General features: G+C 44.7%; 3 protein-coding genes across 6 annotated transcripts in view; 2 read left to right on the top strand and 1 right to left on the bottom strand.

Annotated features, from left to right (window-relative positions):
• The window catches only part of SCARA5 (scavenger receptor class A member 5), a 165,979-nt gene extending 164,458 nt beyond the window's left edge, over positions 1 to 1,521 (top strand). The window contains exon 9 of the mRNA XM_042448836.1: positions 468 to 1,521. Within this exon, the coding sequence (XP_042304770.1) occupies positions 468 to 604 (137 nt within the window). The 3' untranslated portion in view covers positions 605 to 1,521. The remainder of the gene's footprint in view (positions 1 to 467) is intronic.
• Positions 1 to 19,448, top strand: part of LOC121919807 (protein FAM71C-like) — a 1,121,343-nt gene that overhangs the window by 1,069,424 nt on the left and 32,471 nt on the right. The gene's annotated exons all lie outside the window — the stretch shown is intronic.
• On the bottom strand, positions 5,484 to 17,960 carry LOC121921194 (lysine-specific demethylase 7A-like). Of its 4 annotated transcripts, none has more exons than XM_042448920.1 (8): positions 17,864 to 17,960; positions 13,031 to 13,116; positions 11,170 to 11,197; positions 10,324 to 10,365; positions 8,721 to 8,748; positions 8,341 to 8,371; positions 8,170 to 8,248; positions 5,484 to 6,053 (listed from the first exon to the last, which is right to left on the bottom strand). In XM_042448920.1, exons 1-8 carry the CDS (start codon positions 17,921 to 17,923, stop codon positions 5,562 to 5,564), a joined length of 846 nt encoding a protein of 281 aa, XP_042304854.1. In that variant the 5' UTR covers positions 17,924 to 17,960; the 3' UTR covers positions 5,484 to 5,561. The 4 variants fall into 4 exon arrangements, with proteins under 4 accessions (XP_042304854.1, XP_042304846.1, XP_042304862.1 ...); XM_042448912.1 differs by lacking the exon at positions 17,864 to 17,960 and adding an exon at positions 13,888 to 14,073; XM_042448928.1 differs by lacking the exons at positions 13,031 to 13,116; positions 17,864 to 17,960 and adding an exon at positions 11,841 to 11,894.

Here is a 19,448-nt window from a genome sequence, read left to right as displayed (position 1 = left end):
TATCATTTATACCAAAATTTATATGGAACAGCATGGGTAACAAATCCATGTATGAGGTGCATGTACAATGCATTCTGCATATACAACCCCACTTTTCCAACCTTGAACTGAATGCTTATATTCCTCATTGGACTAATAGGTACCATCAAGAGAGCCGACCGGTGTAATGGTTTGAATGTTGTACTAAGACTCTGGAGACCAGGGTTCGAATCCTTGCTTAGCCATTTACACACACTGGGTGACCTTCAGCAAGTCACACACTCTCAGCCTTAGAGGATAGCAATGGCAACCCCCCTCTGAAGATCCTTGCCAGGAAAACCCCACTTAGGCTTGCTGTAAGTCAGAAACTACTTGGAGGAACACTACAACAATGCTGGGGAACTAATGCAGAGGTAATGCATCCAAGAGGATACACATCATGCACATGGATTTTTTTTCCTGGTTAACGCTGCTCTCCTCTCTCCCAGGGAAAGGACGCATCTGGATGGATGACGTGGCTTGCAAGGGGACGGAAGAAAGCCTCTTCCAGTGCAGCTTCTCCAACTGGGGAAAGACAAACTGTGGACATGCTGAGGATGCCGGAGTGAAGTGCTTGACACAGTGAGGAGACCAGTTGTTCAGCAACCAAAGAGCGAGTAGAGAACCTGTTGGAAAAGGAACTCTTAAGATCTCAAGAGGCTGGCCAGTCCTGGAGATGGACACACTTTGCTTTCTTCCTCGCCAGCTCCATGGCTCCCAGCAGAACAGTGGCAACTTGCCCTTTCTATCTCTCAGGGCTTCTAGTAGTGCAGAGCTGGGGAAAGAGTGGTCCAGGAGGCCCCCAACATGACTCTGTCAAAGTTCCTGGGATCTCATTTTAAAAAACAACACCAAAATCTTTTTTTGCAGTGGAAAAAATGCTCTTCGATGTCACCCAAACATCACCCGGAGTGACAATTTTTTATAACTCCCTTTCCTCAAACCAGCTCACATTGAGCTGAAATAACTGGACGCCAAGCCCAGAAGCAGATTTCCAGTCACTTCTAGATCCTGTTTTTTGCCCAGCTTACAGCCAAAAACGTTAGCCAGCGCTCTGTTAAGCAGCAGCAAGATTGTAAGCTGGACTTACAGTCTCACAGCTGTTGGTGATTTGTGTTTAGAGTGGCTAATAGTGGAATGTGACCCCAAAAACCTACCCTTATAGCCTGGCAGTGGCACTGGAGATCTTGAGAAAAGTACCGTATATACTTGACTATAAGTCGACCTTATGTATAAGTTGAGGGCAGGTTTGGGGGCCAGAATGATGGATTTTGATATGACCCATGGATAAGTAGAGGGTAAAAGTTAGGGGCATGTAACAAAGGATGATGCAAATGAAAATGATGCCAAAGAACTTAGGAAATTCTAGCACAATTGTTTGCGCTCATCCTAAAGGCTGGATGGGTGAGAAAGTAGCGGGGATCCATGCTTCTTTTTGGCGCTCACAGGATGAACTAAGCTCTTGCCTTTTATCACTCTATTCAGAGAAAGAGGATGGCTCCTTTTTTGTATATGTAAGAGTTAAAGTACAGTACTTACATTGACCCATGGATAAGTTGACCCAGGTATTTTGGGTCAATTTTTTGACTAAAATTTCTAGACTTATACATGAATATATACAGTAGTTGTGGCAGGACCCCAAGGGTCTCCCCAGCTGGCTCTTGTTGATACACAACTGGGGGCTTATCTATATAACCTATATATGCCAAATTCCCCCTGGGCTAGCTGAGTGCTATTTACACAGCCACAGCTCCAAACCAACAAATTGGGTCCCAACTGTTTACACAACTCCTGGATCCACCCCTTGTGGCAAAATGTGGCAACTATGGAAGGCTGGTTTCCCATACCATCCCTGCAAGCATTTCAAGTCAGGGTGCCTTGTTCTGACCTGAGAGCAAGTCATGCCAGGAGCAGCAACAGTGGGACAGCTTACAGACACCAAATGGGAAGCCAACAGCCTGTTGTTGCAGTGTCAGGCAAATGTAGACAGGACAGCATGCAGCCGTCATTTCCCAGCATCTCCATCTGCAGCCCCTAGAAAGTGCTTTGTTCAGGGCACTGCTAGGCTGAAATTGTAGGATTTTCAGGGGTGACATTTTCAAGACGTAACTGCGATCACAAAGCTCCATTGAAGTAGTTACTTTCACAATGCATGATCTGAGCCCTTACAGGCACAGTCCACTGCTTGGACAAAATTTGGGGTTGTAACACATTTGCCCACCCCAGTTGTTGAGTCTACTGTAATTTTGCAAAAGCCCCTAAACAAACCCAACTCTTGCCAGGGTGAGGTTCCATGACCTGTTTCCCAGTTAGTGCACCTCTTTCCTTGCATGTAGACCAAAGTTACAGGTTGCCAAGTTCTTTAAAGCCTTCTGTTCCCCTTCGGTGCTTCTTTGAACTGCATGGACTTTAAATATCCTGTGATACTGATCCTGTTATTGCAAGCCATGTATGACGCAGCGGCCAAAACCAGCACCGCGGCTCCCCGGGAGGTAAGAGGGAGCAGTTGAGTGTCTGTGGATGCAGTCACTTGTTTGCTTAGCAAGCTGCTGATTGTTGCTTTGCTTAATAATAAAATAAAGGACATTTGTGCTATACTGTCATTATGTCCCATGTCACCCACATTGATCTCTAAGACACTACTCTCATGCTCCGTTTTTGCCTTTTTTGTGTGTCTTTCTCTGTGCCTTATCGCATGACATCGTAGCACTTCAGTTCTCTTCCTACAGGAGATGGTTGTAAAAGTAGTTGTTAAATGGATTGGAGGTAATAGGGAGAATGCAGTGCCGGAGGAGCATCATGATGCCGCACACCTTGTGGAGTGGCACACGGCATCATGCCACTGGGGGCGAAGTCAGGGCATGCGCCATATGGATGCTATGCCCCTATTCTGCCCCCAAGACGGCCTTTAAGGCAAGTCTGCACAGGGCTGGAATCTCCTTTGGAGGTTTTTAACAGAGGCTGGATGGCCATCTTGTCACAAGGAAGGCTTGGATGGTGAAGACTTGCATGGCAGAATGGGGTTGGATTAGATGACCCTTGGGGTCTCTTCCAATTCTTGGATTCTATGACACACAATACACAACACAGCTAGGTTAGTTGATCTCAGTGTAAAGTGACATTAAGGTATTCTGTTATGGCTTTAAGACTAAGGCCCTGTACAGACCAGCCTGAAAGGCCGGCGTCGGGGCATTGCTTCCTCATGATGCACGTTCGACTCCACTCCCAGGGCGCCTCTATGCCATGCACTGCATGCAGTATCATGGCACTTCTTCGGTGCTGCTTCCATATGACACAGCGCCGAAGGAGTGTCGCATAGCCACTGCAGTGTGGCTATTGCACCCTTTTGAGGGCACAAAAGGGAGCCGCTTTTGCGGCTCCTTTTCGCGCCCTCAAAAGGCCAGATCGGGGCTGCAGCATCAAATTGCTGCGGCCCTGATCTGGTGCAAAAAGGGGCAGCTGCAGGCCGCCATTTAGGGGCGGTCTGTAGAGTTCATGTGACAAGAAAAAAATTCTAGCATAAGTTTTGGTTGACTGTAATTCACTTGTATGGGATAAAGTGAGCCGGAGTTGACAAATGTTTGTGCTAGCAATTTCAGTGTCTCTGTTGCTCTCAAAGGTGCAATAAGATTCCTTTATATCTTTCTAATGAGATAAGTACATTGCTGGCCTTCCACTACTAGGAGAACAGGCCAGAGTGTCTGAAGAAACATTTGCTAGCAACACTTTGTATTGGAAGGATGGAGAGCTGATGCCTGGCATGAGACACTGGGTGGCATGAGAGATAATACTGAATCCATGACCTTGGAACATTAAATTCTTTTATGACAAATTATCCTGACCCCACTAATGATTAAACATTGTTGGCTTTGGGGTTATTGGCTTTTGGATGCTTTAACATGATGAGTTACAGGACTGTTTCCAAGACTTGCTCAAGTATTGGCTGCATCATAATCTGGTTTGACCCCATTTTAACTGCCATGGCTCAGTCCTACATTTAGTTATTAATTTATTTCAAGATTTATATCCTGCCTTTCTCCCACAATGAGATTCAAGGCAAGCGAAAATAATTTGAAATTTAAATTTAAAAAATTTCCAGAATTACATAGCATTGAGCCATGACAGTTAAAGTGGGGTCAAACTGGTTTATTTCTGCAGTGCGGATGCAGCCCTAGTCACAGAAGGAAGCATGGTGCAGACACCAATGCACTCTATACCTATATATGGGCATTTTTTTTCCTTTTATAGGGGCTTTCCAGACCACCCAAAGGGTTGGGCTGGAGGCACCCAGTTTTCCTCCAGAGCCATTGGCCCGGCATTCCTCCAAATCAAAAAGAACCTAGAAAAAATGGATTCTTGGCACGCACAGACGACGTGATCAGTGTGCCATTGGCACACTGTGATGCGTCCATGACATAAGCATGGTGGCTGGAGGTGTGGACGCTGCACCACGCTTGCGTCATGCATGCGTGCCCCGTATGGATGGGAGCCTGGTATGATGGCGGCGGCGGCACATTCTAGGGTTCTGGAGCGTGTGGTTGCTGCATGCTCCAGAACCCTAGAACTGGTGCAGGCATGCTGCTTCCCGCCCGTCTGTCTCTGGCCATAGATATGCATATAAACCATAGATATAAAAGACATAATGGTTGTCAGTGAGTTAGAAAGTATTGTTTCACAGATGCTGGTGAAACGTCAGAAATAAACTCTTCTAGAACATGGCCACATAGCCCAAGAAACCCACAATTAACTATTGTTTGTGCTGCAGTAATAATGCTGCACTTACAGTGTTAAAATGTTATACACTTGTCCCTCCATATTTGCAAGGGTTAGGGGCACAAGACCCCTGTTAATATGGAAAAACCACAAATAACAAAACGCCATGTTTTTACTGGAGAGGAGGACACCTTTCTAGGCATCTCTAGGTCCTCATTGCAACTCTGTGGTCAACATCCGACAGACACTAACCATAGAACTGAGCTGGAGAAGCTACAAATGCCTAGTAGAGTATTCTCTCTAGGAATCTTTTAGTTAAAGTTGACCATAGAGTTGCACTGGAGGACCTAGATATTCCTAGAGAGAACATATTCATGAAATCCTTGAATAATCAAATCCGCAAATATGGAGGGATGAGTGTAGTTGGTAATAATCATACTGCTGTATTGTTTCTTCATTAATAGGGCCATGATCATCTGTCATAAAAGTATTTAATGTTCCAAGGACATAAATTTAGCTTTATCTCTTGTATCACCCGCTGTCTGGTTACTCTTCATATTACAGTGATAAATTCAGGGTATTCCTGTATTTGTTTGTATTCAGTGTTCATACCCTCGCCAAGGGCATGGTTTGCGCATGCGTCATATGCAAAGCCCAGTGAGTGTCCAAAATTATTCAAAGATATTTTTTTTAATTCGGCACAATGCTCCCAAAATGGCACTGGCTATCAAAGCAACTCTTCTTCCCCTTTCCGCCCATCCTTCCTTCCTTCCTTCCTCTCTCTCCTCCCACCCATCCTTCTGTCGGTCCATCCTTCCTTCCTTCCCTCCTTATCGGGTGCTGCTCAGGGTCTCAGGTTCGGAGTGGACCAGATCGCTTTGGGTCTCGCAGTGGCTCTGTGACTCCTGGTGGCTGTGGTGATGGTGGTGGTGGTGATGCTGGTGACACCGGCACTCCCCATGGTTTCGGTGGCTTCGGTGATGCTTGTGGCCCCGGCGGGCCTTGCCGTCCGACAAGGCGGCCACCTGGATGGCCTCCGCCACTGCCATGGCCTTCCGGGCCTGAGCGCAGTCATACTCCGCCTCTGCCGCTTGCTGGTAAGCCAAGGTGGCGATCTTGGAGACGTAGGACAAGAGGTTGTCCTCTCGGGCCTGAGCCGCTTCGGCCGACTCTTTGGCTTCCTCAGCTTTCTTCTGGGCCTCCAGGGTCTCCTTCTTGGCCTCCGCCGCTTCGATCTTGGCCTGGGCCACCTCCAGTTTGGCCTGGATGGTCTCCGTGAGGGCCTTAGTGGTCTCTTTCTTGGATTCGGGGTCCTTGTACCTCTGGAAAGGAGACAGAGAAACAGGCGGCTTGGGTCAAAGGGAGTTTGGGAAGACGTGGGGGGGTTCGAAAATGATCCTAGATGCACCAAGGAGCTGTGTTGCTTTAAAGCTGGAGTGGGGAAAGTGGGGCACCTGAAGCTCCCAGAGCTTCCAGGGGCACAAAAAAAAAATCAATTTCCCTTGAATGTTTGAAAAATTGATTTTTTGCAAAAATTATTTTAATTATTTTTCAATTATTTTTGCAAAATATTGAACGCTTGAAAAATTGATTTTGTTGCCAAAAATTGATTTTTTTAAAAAAAAAAGATCCTTTTTTGCAAAAAGAATTTTTCAAAATTGATTTTTTGTCAAAATTTTTTTCAAATAAATTGTTTTTTCAAGACATTGAATTTTTCTTTTCCATTTCCCCCCCGAACCCTCTTTCCCCCACCATTTACCCCCATCCCCAAATGTCTTTTAGAGCCTGAATGCCCAAATAATAAATAATAATAAAATAATAAAATTTATTTATATCCCGCCTCTCTAAAAAAGGGAAAGGGCGTTCCTGCAGCGGCTGTTACCTGGTGCTGGGGGGGGGGCACTTCCAGGGGTAGGACCTCTGCCTTCTGGGGGGTGGGATATCTGGGGCAGAACTTCCCCAGAGAAGCTAAAGGCCTCAGAAATGGCCTCGCCTGCCAAAGAGAGCACGCGTGCCATAGGTTCGCCACCATGCCCTTTGAGAGTGTGTGAGCAAGACAGTTTCTCCAGATATTGACCTCTGGATCACTTCATGTTGAAGACATGGCTTCTCCTTGTCCTAAAATGGCCTAGAGAGAGCCAAAAACATGAGAAATTGGCCCCATCATCTCTAGGGGAAATTAGAAGGCATTAGGGGCAAAAGGGGGAAGACTTTCCTTGCAGGGGTGCAGCAGAGGAGTCTAGCCCTCCAGTGCCCTCTGAAAGGGAAACCAATGTGACCCTCCAATCAGGGGTGTCACTAGGGGCATGTAAAAAGTATGCTTTGATTGTGAGTTCCTGCATGGCAGAATGGGGTTGGACTGGATGATCCTTGGGGTCTCTTCCAACTCTAGGATTCTATGTTTCTATGACTGCACTGGAGGACACCTCAGAGGGGGACAGTGCACTGGTGGGAACGGGTGTCTTCTGGGTCTGGTGTCTCTGCTGGCAGGGCCAGAAAGCAAGTCTCCCAACCAGCCAGCAGCTCCGCCAAACCCAAAAAGGCCATGGAGTGGAGGCAACAGCCCACTCCCACCAGCAGCTGCAGGTGGGAAGGTGTGCCTTCTGTATCTGGTGGCTTTGGTGGATGGATGGGAATGAGAGCCTCCCTTTGCCACCTTGCCAGCAGCTCCGCCAGACCCAGAAAGGGCTGTTGAAGGGAGGACCAGAGTGTTAAAATATGATGCACGACAGATGACAAATATACGGTGGACTGTGAAGTCAAAGGCTTTCATGGCTGGCATCCGTAGGGTTGTTTTTTGTGGGGGGGGGGGGTTGGGGGCTATGTAGCCATGCATTCTCTGAAGTTGCCAGCCACAGATGCTGCCAAAACATCAGGAATAAACTCTTCAAGAACATAGCCACATAGCACGAAAAACCCACAAAAAACTACAGTGGACTCTACTTATCAGCAGGATTGCTATCTATAGATTTGAACTTCCACAGATTCCCATTGTTTTAAATGGAGATGTGTGTCTGCACCCGTACCAGTGGCCATGCGCACATCATGCTGCCATAGTAAAGAACAGGACTTGGGTTCCCCGGTTTTTGCTATCCATGGGGGTGTATGTGTGTGTGTCCAGAACAGATACCCTGTGGACATAAGGGATGACTGTTCTTGGTACACCACTGCCTTTCATTCCTAAGAGTTGCCTAAGAGTCCCTAAGAATACTGGCTTTTAAACCGTCAAGTCATTTGAGACTTCAAGCAGAGGCAAAATGTATCTGGGAATTCAGTCGACCCCTTGCATAGCTCCTTCAAACCCCCCCAAAATGGATCCATCACTCCCCCACACACCAGCACACATGAGCAATGCGAAGAGGACATCAATTTCTACTAGTCTGAGTAGGACCTGGATGTCCATGCCACATGTTCAAGGTAGGGATTCGAACCACTCACAAGTTGCTCTCGCACTTCCTTCAGGAAGGCAATTTCAGTCAGCAGGGACCCAATTTCGGTCAGAAGTTTTTCTTTTGCCCTGGTAAAAGAGAGAGGGAGGAGAAAGCATGTTTGTGCGGCCATTTTCCTTCCACAACTTTTCAGGGGCGGGTGTGTAATAACTACACTGACCTTCTACAGTCTTCTGTGTTGTTATCTTTTCCTGCAAATAGAAATTGGGCCCATCAGATAAACCCCATGTGGCTTTGTTGCCCAGCTCCCCTTTTTCACCTACAAAGAAGAGCTTGGACTTCATTTCCCAGACTCCCCTGGGCCAGAATACACTTTGTGCAGTCCTCAAAATAAGCATTTCCAAGCTGTGTTTTGAACTGACTTGTCCAAAGCCAGTGATGCACGCACTTTGACAAACAGACATCTTCCACCACTAGGGGGAGCATGCCAATACATCCAAAACAGCCACAATATTGGAAAAGGGGTGTGTGTGTTTCATTGCAGGCCTGTGTAACTAGGGTTTAATAAAAGGAGAGAGATGGAAGGAGAGGCTTCCTGACCTTTGTTCTGCTGCTTCAGGAAGACGACCTGGAAAAGAGAAAAAGCAGCTCACTGAGAGAGTAATACTATTTCTTTGCAAAACTGGTGGTGATGATGGTGGGGAGATCATTTTGCTGGGAGCAATTGGAGCGGCAATGGCCGGATTGTGACCCGCTCAGCCATAGGATTGCCCAGTCGGTTCAGCTGCTCAGAGCAAGAGAATCAGATAAGAAGCACTGCATCTTATGCAAATAGGGAAATCCTTGTCTGGCTAGAAATTCAGTTTTCCTAGATCTGTACTGAATGCAGAAAAGCATGCTTTACTTAGCTCTGTTTTGCACACTTTTGCAAAGTGCTTTTAAGGACACATGGAGGTCTAACATAAATTGAATTTTCCAAGCTCTGCCTTGAACAGAAAGCAGTCTATCTGCAGAGTGCCAAGTATCTATATATCCATCCATCCATCCATCCATCCATCCATCCATCCATCCATCCTCACATAGGAGATCGGGAGTTTATCCAGCAAATATCCCGGAAAAATCATGTACATACGCAAAACTATTTCACACAACATCGCACAAAACCCGCCATGAAAGTGGTCACAAAGAAGCACTAATGTGTATCTTTCGGGATTTCAGCGACAATGCATTTCCGATATCACTTTATTTGCACAATTGCGTGTGATAATCATTTACACAATTACTCACCATGTTTGCTTTATTTGTGGGATAATAATAATAATAATAATAATAATAATAATAATAATAATACTTTTTATTTATAGACCGCTATTCCGCAATGTTCATAGCGGGATGCTTTAAATGCGTTTTAATCTCTCTTTAATGCTGAAATTAGCCCCAGTGCAATAACCTCCATACATACATAATGCATACACACACTGACACACAGACTTTATTAATGACTTGGTCAATGGAATAGAGGGCATACTTATTAGACTTGCAGACAATACCAAATAAAGGGGGGATACCTAATACCCCAGAAGACAGGATGAGAATTTAAAATGCCCTTAATAAATGGGAGAGTTGGGCAAAGACTAACAGGATGAATTTCAGCCAGCATGACGTAGTGTTTTGAGTGGTATGGCTGCATCTACATTGCAGAATTAATGCAGATTGACACTGCTTTAACTACCATGGCTCAATGCTATGGAATTCTGGGAACTGTAGTTTTGTGACCTAATTCACCTTCTCTGTTGGAAACATCCGGTGCAGAAGCAAATTACAAATCCCAGAATTTCATAGGATTGATCCATGGCAATGAAAGTGGTGTCAAACCGCATTAATTCAGCAGTGTGACAGCAGCCTAGGACTCCAGAGACCAGGGTTTAAATCTGTGGAAACACGCCTTGAGCATACCGCACCCTCTCAGCACTAGAGGAAAGCAAAAGCAAACCCCCTCTGAACAAATCTTGCCAAGAATACCCCATGATAGGGTTGCCAACCGAAACAATGTGAAGGTACACAACAAAAACAACAACAATACTTAGGCAGGAAAAATTAATTGTGCAAATATAGGTGACACTTGGCTTGACAGGAGGTTGGTTCCAGTCAGTTCCCCTTGTTTCTAGGAAAGAGGTTCAAGTCTTACACAAACACAACTTACAGCATTTTTCAGCTTCTGGTTTTCCACAAGCACCTTCTTCAACTGAAAGATGGCAGAAAAAAACATGAGCGTTAGGAATCTCTGTGGCATTTGTTGGTTTCTTATATGCACATAAATTACTCCATGGAAGTGGACAGATGTTTCTGTCTAGCGTAGTATGTCCGCATGCGGTTCAAGGCTGCAGAAAGGGAGCTGCACATGTGTTGGCATTGAAGATGAGGACCCATGTGCAGCTGGAGATGTTAAGTGCATGTAATGTGCATGGATGTACATATAATGTTCATGCAATGTGCATGCACATTGGATTGCACATTCAGCTACATATTTAGCTATCCAGTCACTTATGCAACATAGGCATTCATTGCAAATCTTGCACAGCACCATCAATGCGTTAATGCAAATGCAGAGATTTATGCAATCCCAAAGAGAGATCTCTTCCTTTGTGTTTCTTTCCATTTTTCAGTGCTACCAACCAGACGTAATCTATTGGAAAAGGCTTCATGCATCTGAACTGTGGTCAAGGGTGCAGGCAGCAGTATCTCTCTTTTCCAGAACTAGGAAAACATTCTTTTTTGGACTCCCCAAATCACGCAACCGGCTGGGGGATTCTGGGAGCTGAAATCCAAAGCTGGTGCTTGTCCAGACCCTGCAGACAACTGTATACTAAAGCTGTTAGAGGAGTCCTTTGTGGGGTTCCTTCTAACTTTACTGTTGTGTGACACTTATGCTCCAGCTGTGGATTTCCTGCATGGGAAAAGGGGCAGGACAAGATGACCACTGGGTTCCCCCGCAACTCTACAATGCTATGAGGCTATAGGTGCTTTGGTCAGTGAAAGTCCTACTCACCAAGCTCTCCATTTTCAGTGTTCTGTCCCTGGAAAAAGATAATGCTAGCTATCAAAAGGCACAAAGCTGGTTCCCCTTGTATACTTTCATCCCCCCAGGCTGTATTGGTTGTGAATGTTTAAAGTTGCTATATCCATGGCTGCTAGATTTATAACGCCCATCTCCAGAAAAAGAGTGCAATTACAAAATAAATATCTGACACCCAAAGACAACCTGGTTTTGAGGTCCTTTTAAAGCTACCACTGCCCTGCATTTTACTTTAGAGCACAGTCCCTATAATCTGAAGATATCCATTATGCCAAGGCCTGTCTGATCCAGTCCAGGTCTAAATGAAAGACATAAAGAGATCTCACAAGAAGGGATACCAAAGTCTTGGCATTGTGCATCCATTCTTTGCACCTGGACAACAGCCTAAGCAGCTGGGACACACTTCATCGGCTCACAGGCAGTTGCCACACTACAGAATTAGTGCAGTTTGACACCACTTTAATTGTCACGGCTCCATCCTATGGAATTCTGGGCTTTGTAGTTTGTTGTGGCACCAGAGCTCTCTGTCGGAAAAGGCTAAATATCTCACACAATCCCAGAATTTGATAGCATTGCGTTGTGGCAGTCAACGCAGTGTCAAACTGGATGATTTCTGCAGTGCAGATGCAGCCTTAGTCACATACCCTCCAACTGTCCTGATTTGACAGGATCAGTCTCAGTTACTCCTCTATCCTCCCAGTTTTGGGGCTGCTTAAAAAATGTTCCAGTTTCTCTTTCTGCCTCCCACTTTCCCCCTTGGTCCTCAGCTTGTTTCAATTGCTGCAAACTAAGTTCAAATTGCAAAAGTAGTTTGTATTCTATTAATTGCATTCTATTAATTCAGGTGCAGGGGAGAAGGGGGCAAGCCATTTTCCATCCCAGAAGGCTCAGGCAAAAGCAAACTGCTGCAGCCTCTCCTAGCTTATGTGTTCTTCTTCGTGGATAATGTGTGCAGTCTTTGCCACACTCTGATGTTGCTTGGACACGTGTGCCCGTTTTCATCTATGAAATGTTGGAGGGTATGTCCTTGCCAGCATAGGATAGTGGTTTGAGTGTAGGACTATGACTCTGGAGACCAGGGTTCAATTCCCCACTCAGCCATGAAACCCACTGGGTGACCTTTGCAAGTCACAAACTCTCAGCCTCAGAGGAAGGCAATTGCAAACCTCCTCTGAACAAATCTTGCCAAGAAAATTCCAAGACTTTAGGGTCTCCATAAGTCAGAAAAAAAATTGAAGGCACACAACAACTACTACTATGCTTTTGCAGAAGTTTACTTTCCCCTGAGTCTTCAAGACATAAAGTCCAGGGTTTTCTATGCTTAAAATAGCAGTTTTGTGTTGTCTTTGTGCATTAACAACTTTTTTGCTTTCTTGTTGCCTGGCTGGACCATTTTGAGCACACTTGTTGTGGCTCAGCCATATGTGTCCTAGTTTCCATCTATGAAATGTTGGAGGGCATGCATTTGCCCAGTCTTGGCCTTCAGAATATTAGGCTGCATCTACAATGCAGAATGAGTGCAGATCAACACTGCTTCAACCACTACGGCTCAATGCTATGGCATTCTGGGATTGCTAGGCTGCCTCTGCCCTGCAGAATTAGTGCAGTTTGACACTGCTTTAACTGCTATAGCTCCGTTCTATAAAATCCTGGGATTTGTAATTTGAGTTCCCTGACAAAGAAAGCTAAATAGTTCACAAAACTACCAATCCCAGGATTCCATTGCATTGAGCCATGGCAGTTAAAGTGGTGTCAAACTGCATCAATTCTGCAATGCAGATGCAGCCACAGAGGAAGGGTCTCCTTCCCCAGGTTACTTCCCCATACTACTCACTTCTCTGAGCTTTTCTCACTTCCACTAAAGCTCTCCGTCTCTTTGCTTGCACACTCCATCTCTGGCTTTGACCTCCTCTCCATGCCCTGAGAGAAAAAGTAGAACGAATGAATGAATGAATGAATGAAAGCAAGCATCAGTTATAAAAGAATCAGTTCCACAAGAAAATGGTGATGCTTTCCGTTTTCCTCAGTCCTAGCGGGAATCCAGGGAAGAATTTAAATTTAAATTTTAAAACAGCAATTCCAACACTATTCTGACATCTAGTTTGTATTTTTAATTTTTGAATCTTTCCTGTGCCATTCCACTTTTTCAGCTGCTTTTAAAACATCCCGGTTTCTCTCCTCCTCCTCCTCCTCCTCCCCCCACTTTCCCCTTTTGTCCTCAACTCACTTCAACTGCTGTAAACTAAGTTCCAAAGTAATTTGCACTTCATTAATTCAGAAAAGGGAGAGGAAAGAAGGTGCAGAAGCTTTCTCTGAAACCCATAATGACTTTTTGTGACAATGGCGTTGCTTTCTAAATGTTCACAGACCCTCTGTTTAATGATCTGCTCCAGAATCTTTCTTGGTACTGATGTCAGACTAACTGGACGATAATTGTTGGGATCCTCCTTTTCCCGCTTTTGAAGATGGGGACAACGTTTGCCCTCCTCCAGTTGGCTGGCACTTCTCCTGTTCTCCAGGAGTTCTCAAAGACTATTATTACCAAGGGCTCCGATATTACATTTGCCAGTTCTTTCAAAACCCTTGGATGTAGTTCATCTGACCCTGAGGAACTGAACCCACTCGAAGCAGTTTACAACAATTAAGCTAACCAGGCCTTGTCCACCCATATTTCCCCCCTAAGAACCTTGCCTTGAATGAGAACCTGCTCTCATCCGGTGAAAGAGGCAAACAGATGGGAGTGAAGAAGGTGCAGGAGACAAAGAAGGGCTGGGAGCTGCAGTTGCGGAGGGGCCGGCGGTGACGGTGGTGGAGGTGGGCCGAAGACAGGCGGGAAAAGTCATCATAGCTCTTGTAAGGGATCATTGGGGATGGAGCATCTTTGGTCCAGGGTCCAGCGGGATGCAGGTGGCAGTTAGCGTCTCCATGGCAACCCCCAGCATTCCATGGATGGAGAAGGGGGAAATCAGGCCCAGTGTGAAGTTGAAGGCATAATTTTTTGTGGGTTTTTCAGGCTATGTGGCCATGTTCTAGAAGCGTTTATTCCTGTTGTTTTGCCAGCATCTTTGGCTGGCATCTTCAGAGAATGCATTCTCTGAAGATGCCAGCCACAGATGTTGGTGAAACGTCAGGAATAAACTCTTCTAGAAAATAGGCACATAGCCCAAAAAACCCCACAAAAACCAATCAAGCCAAGCAGTACAAGTAGGGTTGCCAGGCTGAAAACCAGAGAGGGCTCCTGGACCTCTCATGGTTGTGTAGGCGGAATCTCATCAGGTGTTGCAGCTTACTTGGTTGCAAGATAAAGTGACTCTTGCTGAAATTTCCTTTTCAACGCACCTATCAAAGTGACAGAGGCATCCTTTCCTGCTTTCACTCTGGCAACACTCACAAACACACACACATGGCTACCTCTTTTAGGATTGCCAGATTGTAAAGTAGAGAGGGATCCTGTACCGTTCATGGTTGCATAGAAGACAGAATTTCAGCAAGGGTTGTTTGTAACACAACCAAGCAGCAAGCAACAGCTGCTGAAATTCCCTCTTCCGCACAACCATCCAAAGTACAACATACATTCTGTATTTCGCAGATAAATACTGAGAGACACGTGGCCGAGCAACACCACGTCAAAGCAGCTAAAGTTATTGATGAGGAGGAGAGAGAAGCGAGAAGAGGCTGCAGCAGTCTGCTTTTGCCTGAGACTACGGGAAAAGGGCAAGATTTTACTTCCTCCTCTCCTCTCCTCTCCTCCTGCTGAATTAACAAACAACCTCTGCAGAAATATTATTTTTTATGCAGAATATGGTGCCTCCTACATAGAAAATGCTGTTTTCAGTTTAGGAGTAAGTGTGCAAATTCTGTGCACAATAAGTCCCGGTCCAGAAATAGCACGGTTGCCAAAGATGTTTTTGCAACAGGGAGAAGATTGGGAAAATTGTTTGTTGCTTCCTTCAAGAATGAAATTAAGAAATAATCACACCATCTATAGCACCTTAATCTGGCCTTCCTATTAATCACAGAATCATAGAATTGTAAGATAGGTCTCCACTCTCTCGGCTAATTACTTTGCAATTCAAATCAGGACAGTTGGAAGGTATGATATAAGAGCTCTCTCCAGTTTTCATTCGAGGAAGACCAATGGCAAGACTAGTGAGGCTCAGGGCTCATTCCCACTTACATTTGGACTGGTTTACAATTCACCTTTGCTCCATGTTGATAAATCGATTCCCAAAGGTCCCACTATGGAAGTGGATCTTTTCATTATCCCCTTGTAATCGTTTCTTTTTTGGCATGATTGTCATCCCCACTAGTTTGTGCCACTTCAAAATGCATGTCAATCATCTGCACGTCATCAGTGACATAAGTGTCAGCCTGTGCAGCCCAGCTTGGGAATTATATGTGTGTGTGTGTGTGTGTGTATGTGTGTGTGTGTGTGTGTGTGTGATAGAAGATTTGATTCATTGGTTTTGCGACTACTTGCCTCACCGATTGCAAGTACTGTAGCTGCCAAATCAATGAAATGAATTGTCTATCCATTTTTTTAAATACACCAGAAGCACAAAGGCAGCAGGGGGGGGGGGGGGGGTGGATCTGCCAAAAACACCCCTCTGCCATTACTCCCTCCCTTCCAGAAGGATGCGATTCAGATCCATCGTTCCCACTTCTTGAACATGCTCCAGAATCTGTTCTTTCCAAAAGAACTGCTAGGAAACTACTGTCTAGAAAAACCAGGGTTTTTTTTGTGTCTGCCTCGCTTTATCGCAACAGAAATCAATCAAAGTAGGATCAGAACCAGTTTCAAATGGGAATGATGGTCATATAAACTGATCAGCAATGTGCTTTAAATCATAGTGGGAATGAGCCCTCAGAAGCTGTGGCTTGTCCAAATGGCAATAGCTAGACTGCTGACAGGAACCATTAATGCTGGAGTTGCAGCGACTGAGAATATGCTTCTGTTCTGAGTTCAAGGTGCTGCTACAACATTGGAAGCCCTAAATGGTTTGGTAGACCCTTGGCATGGGAAGGAATTCTGCTCCCTGTATCCGCTGCCCAAGGACACCCCCCTGCGTCTACCTGGACCATGGCTTTCTTTGCAATCACATTACACTTGTGTAAATGTTGTTGTGTGCCTTCAAGTCATTTCTGACATATGGCAATGCTAAGGCAAACCATCATGGAGTTTTCTTGGCCAGCTTTGTCCAGAGGTCATTTGCCTTTGCCTTCCTCCGAGGCTGAGAGAGAGTGACTCGCCTAAGGACATCCAGTTTCATTTTCTAAACCAACTCCCATTCCCAGTGCAGAATAAGTCCTAAACAATTAATCCTCCCTGAAAATTAGGTCTTTTTAAAATATATATATATTGATAAATATAACATAACATTATTCAAAACTAAACATTCTAAACTTAAAGTTAGACTTAAAACAAATAATATAATAAATAAGCAGACATTCATTCTGAAGGTGATTTGTTCCCATTTTCTCAAACAGTGTGTTCCTGCTGTTCTTCCTAATCTAACTATGCTTGGAGTAATAGTATACTTTTCTCTCGGTCTGTTTCTTCTATTATTTAACCTTCTTGATTCTATCGTTAATCATTCGACCAAACCAGTTTTCCCTAAATAGTCCAGTCCAATATTAAATCCTGTTAAAACCAATAATGGACATTATTCCCCTCTTGGTACTTCAGTATTTCATGACCGGATCCCAAGTGTCTACAAATCTTCCTAGGCTTCCCTATTTTATTAAACATGTCAGTTTGTCCAATTTGACCATTTCCAGCAATTTTATTAGCTGTTCTTGTACAGAAGAATATTATTTGTATTAATTTACACTTTTATAGTATTGTTTTATCTTTGTTATAGTAATATTTTATTAATTTTATAATGTTATAATAATAATAATAATTGTTTTATTTATATACCGCTATTCCAAAGATCATAGCGGTGAACAGCAAGTAAGCTAATTAGCAAGTATGCTAATTTGCCCCCAACAGTCTGGGTCCTCATTTTAGCTCCCTCCTCGGAAGGATGCAAGCCTGAGTCGAGCTTGGGCCCTTTGCTGGTCTTGAACTCGCAACCTTGTGGTTTCGAGTGAATGGCTGCAGTACAGGCATTTAACCACTGCGCCACCAGTTTGTGGTTTTAGATTTTGCGTAGTAGGCAGGCTTTTGTTTCTACAGTGGACCCTTGTTATCTGCTGGGGTTTGGTTCCAAGATCCCCCCTGGATAACAAAATCCGTGGATGCTCAAGTCCCATTAAATATAATGACAGAAAAAAGGTGTCCCTTATAAAAAAATGGAAAATCAAGATTTGATATTTGAAATGTATACTTTTTGGAACACTTTCAAACCATGTGTGCTTGAATCCATGTATAAAAAATCTGCGTATAAGAAGGACCAACTGTATTTTGTTTTCTCTCCTCTGTAAAGCGCTATGTAAAGCCTATGGCACTATACAAATAAATATAATAATAATAATTGCACTCTCTCCAAATGATGTCCTTTTTGAGGACTTTCTCATCACAAAGAGGGAAAAAATAGCAAACGTTGGTTCTGGTTGCATGTGGGAATGAAGTTTTCAGAGATCTACATCTTTCTTATGGAGAGGAAAGTTGATGCCCCAGGAAACAAATGGAAAATCAGAAATGGAGAGGAACTGGGTCTCCTACCGCAGGCGGCTTCCGTTTCTGATCTGGAGAGATCTCGTTTTCCCCCACAGAGAAATACATCCACAAAACGGTCCCCTGTCTAAACACTCAAGTGACCCACTGCCCAGGTGTCCAAGCACTTGGCAACCGGTTCTAATCCTGCGTGACATCACTCCCACATCACAAGCGGCAGAAGAGCGAAGGAAGGAAGGAAGGCCACACTGGGACTCCTGCAGCCACAGGTCCCTTGGGGACAAAGGTACTTCTTTCCTTCGCAGGATTTTATTCGTACTGTTGGAACTTATAGGTACTTCATCTTTTTTAGAATCACTGGGGTTTATAACAGGGAGGTTTTTGCATCTCAAATCCGGGGGGACTCCTGGTACAGCTATGCGAATTCACGTCGTAATGTGAATGTTTTATCATACCTGGTTGCCCTTCTGTTGCCCTTCCGAATCGAGGGGGAATCGAATCCAAGGCACGTCACGTGATCTCGATTCACGCAAAACGGAGTGAGTGCAAATTGTATTACCACACCAGTGGGATTCAACGATTTGAATCGGCACCCTTGCACATGCTCAGTGGGGGTCTGAACGCATCATGACCTTGTACATTTCTGGGGTGAAAAGGGGCGCAGGTTCTTGCTCCCTGTTTCGCATAATTGCCTGATTGTGTGAATATTTGCCTTGTGAATATCTCTGCGTCTTCTTCAACCCCCTTTTTATTTTCCCTTCCATTTCAGCAATTTCAACACACACATAGATAGACAGACAGACAGACAGACAGACAGACAGACATATCTGTATATTCACATTCACGCACATACACACATATAAAAAATGAGTTGCCCTGAAAGTGAAAGGACCACCGAAAGGAAATGGGGGAAATTGCATTGCTGCACCATGGGAAATTTGTAACCCGGGGGTTGTACCAGAGCAGAAGCAAAGTTGCATTCCACACCAGACCAATTCGGAGTGAAATAGAAGTGAGCTTGGAAGTGATTTCTGTGAATTCGCTTGTTACTGATTTCACTAAAATGAGGGGTCACTTTGAAATCACTGCGGAAATGCCATGGAAGGAGCCCCCATAGAAAGGAATAGTGTCTGATAAAACATTCACGTTATCACATAAATTTGCATTGTTGGACCCGCAGTCACGTCGGATCTGAGCTGCAAAAAGCTGCAAAAATGTCCGTGTGATAAGGTTCATAGAATTGTAGAGTTGGAAGAGACCATAAAGGCCATCTAAATCAAAACATCCCCAACAGATGGCCATCTAGCCTCTGCTTAAAGACCTCCAAGGAAGGAGACTCTATCACCCTCCGAGGAAAGAATGTGTTCCTCTGTCGAACAGCCCTTACTCTCAGGAAGTTCCTCCTAATGTTGAGCTGGAATCTCTTTTCCTGGAGCTTGCATCCATTGTTCCTGGTCCTGTTCTCTGGAGCTGCAGAAAACAAGCTTGCTCCCTCCTCAATATGACATCCCTTCAGATATTTAAACAGGGCTCTGATATCACCTGTTAACCTTCTCTTCTCCAGGCTAAACATCCCCAGCTCCCTGAGTCCTTCCTCATAGGGCTTCATGGTTTCCAGAGCCTTCACCATTTT

This window comes from Sceloporus undulatus, chromosome 1 (assembly GCF_019175285.1).
Source record: "Sceloporus undulatus isolate JIND9_A2432 ecotype Alabama chromosome 1, SceUnd_v1.1, whole genome shotgun sequence".
In the NCBI taxonomy this organism is placed as follows: Eukaryota; Metazoa; Chordata; class Lepidosauria; order Squamata; family Phrynosomatidae; genus Sceloporus; species Sceloporus undulatus.
Note: the sequence above shows the minus strand (reverse complement) of the source record. Positions and strands in the feature narration are given on the sequence as shown.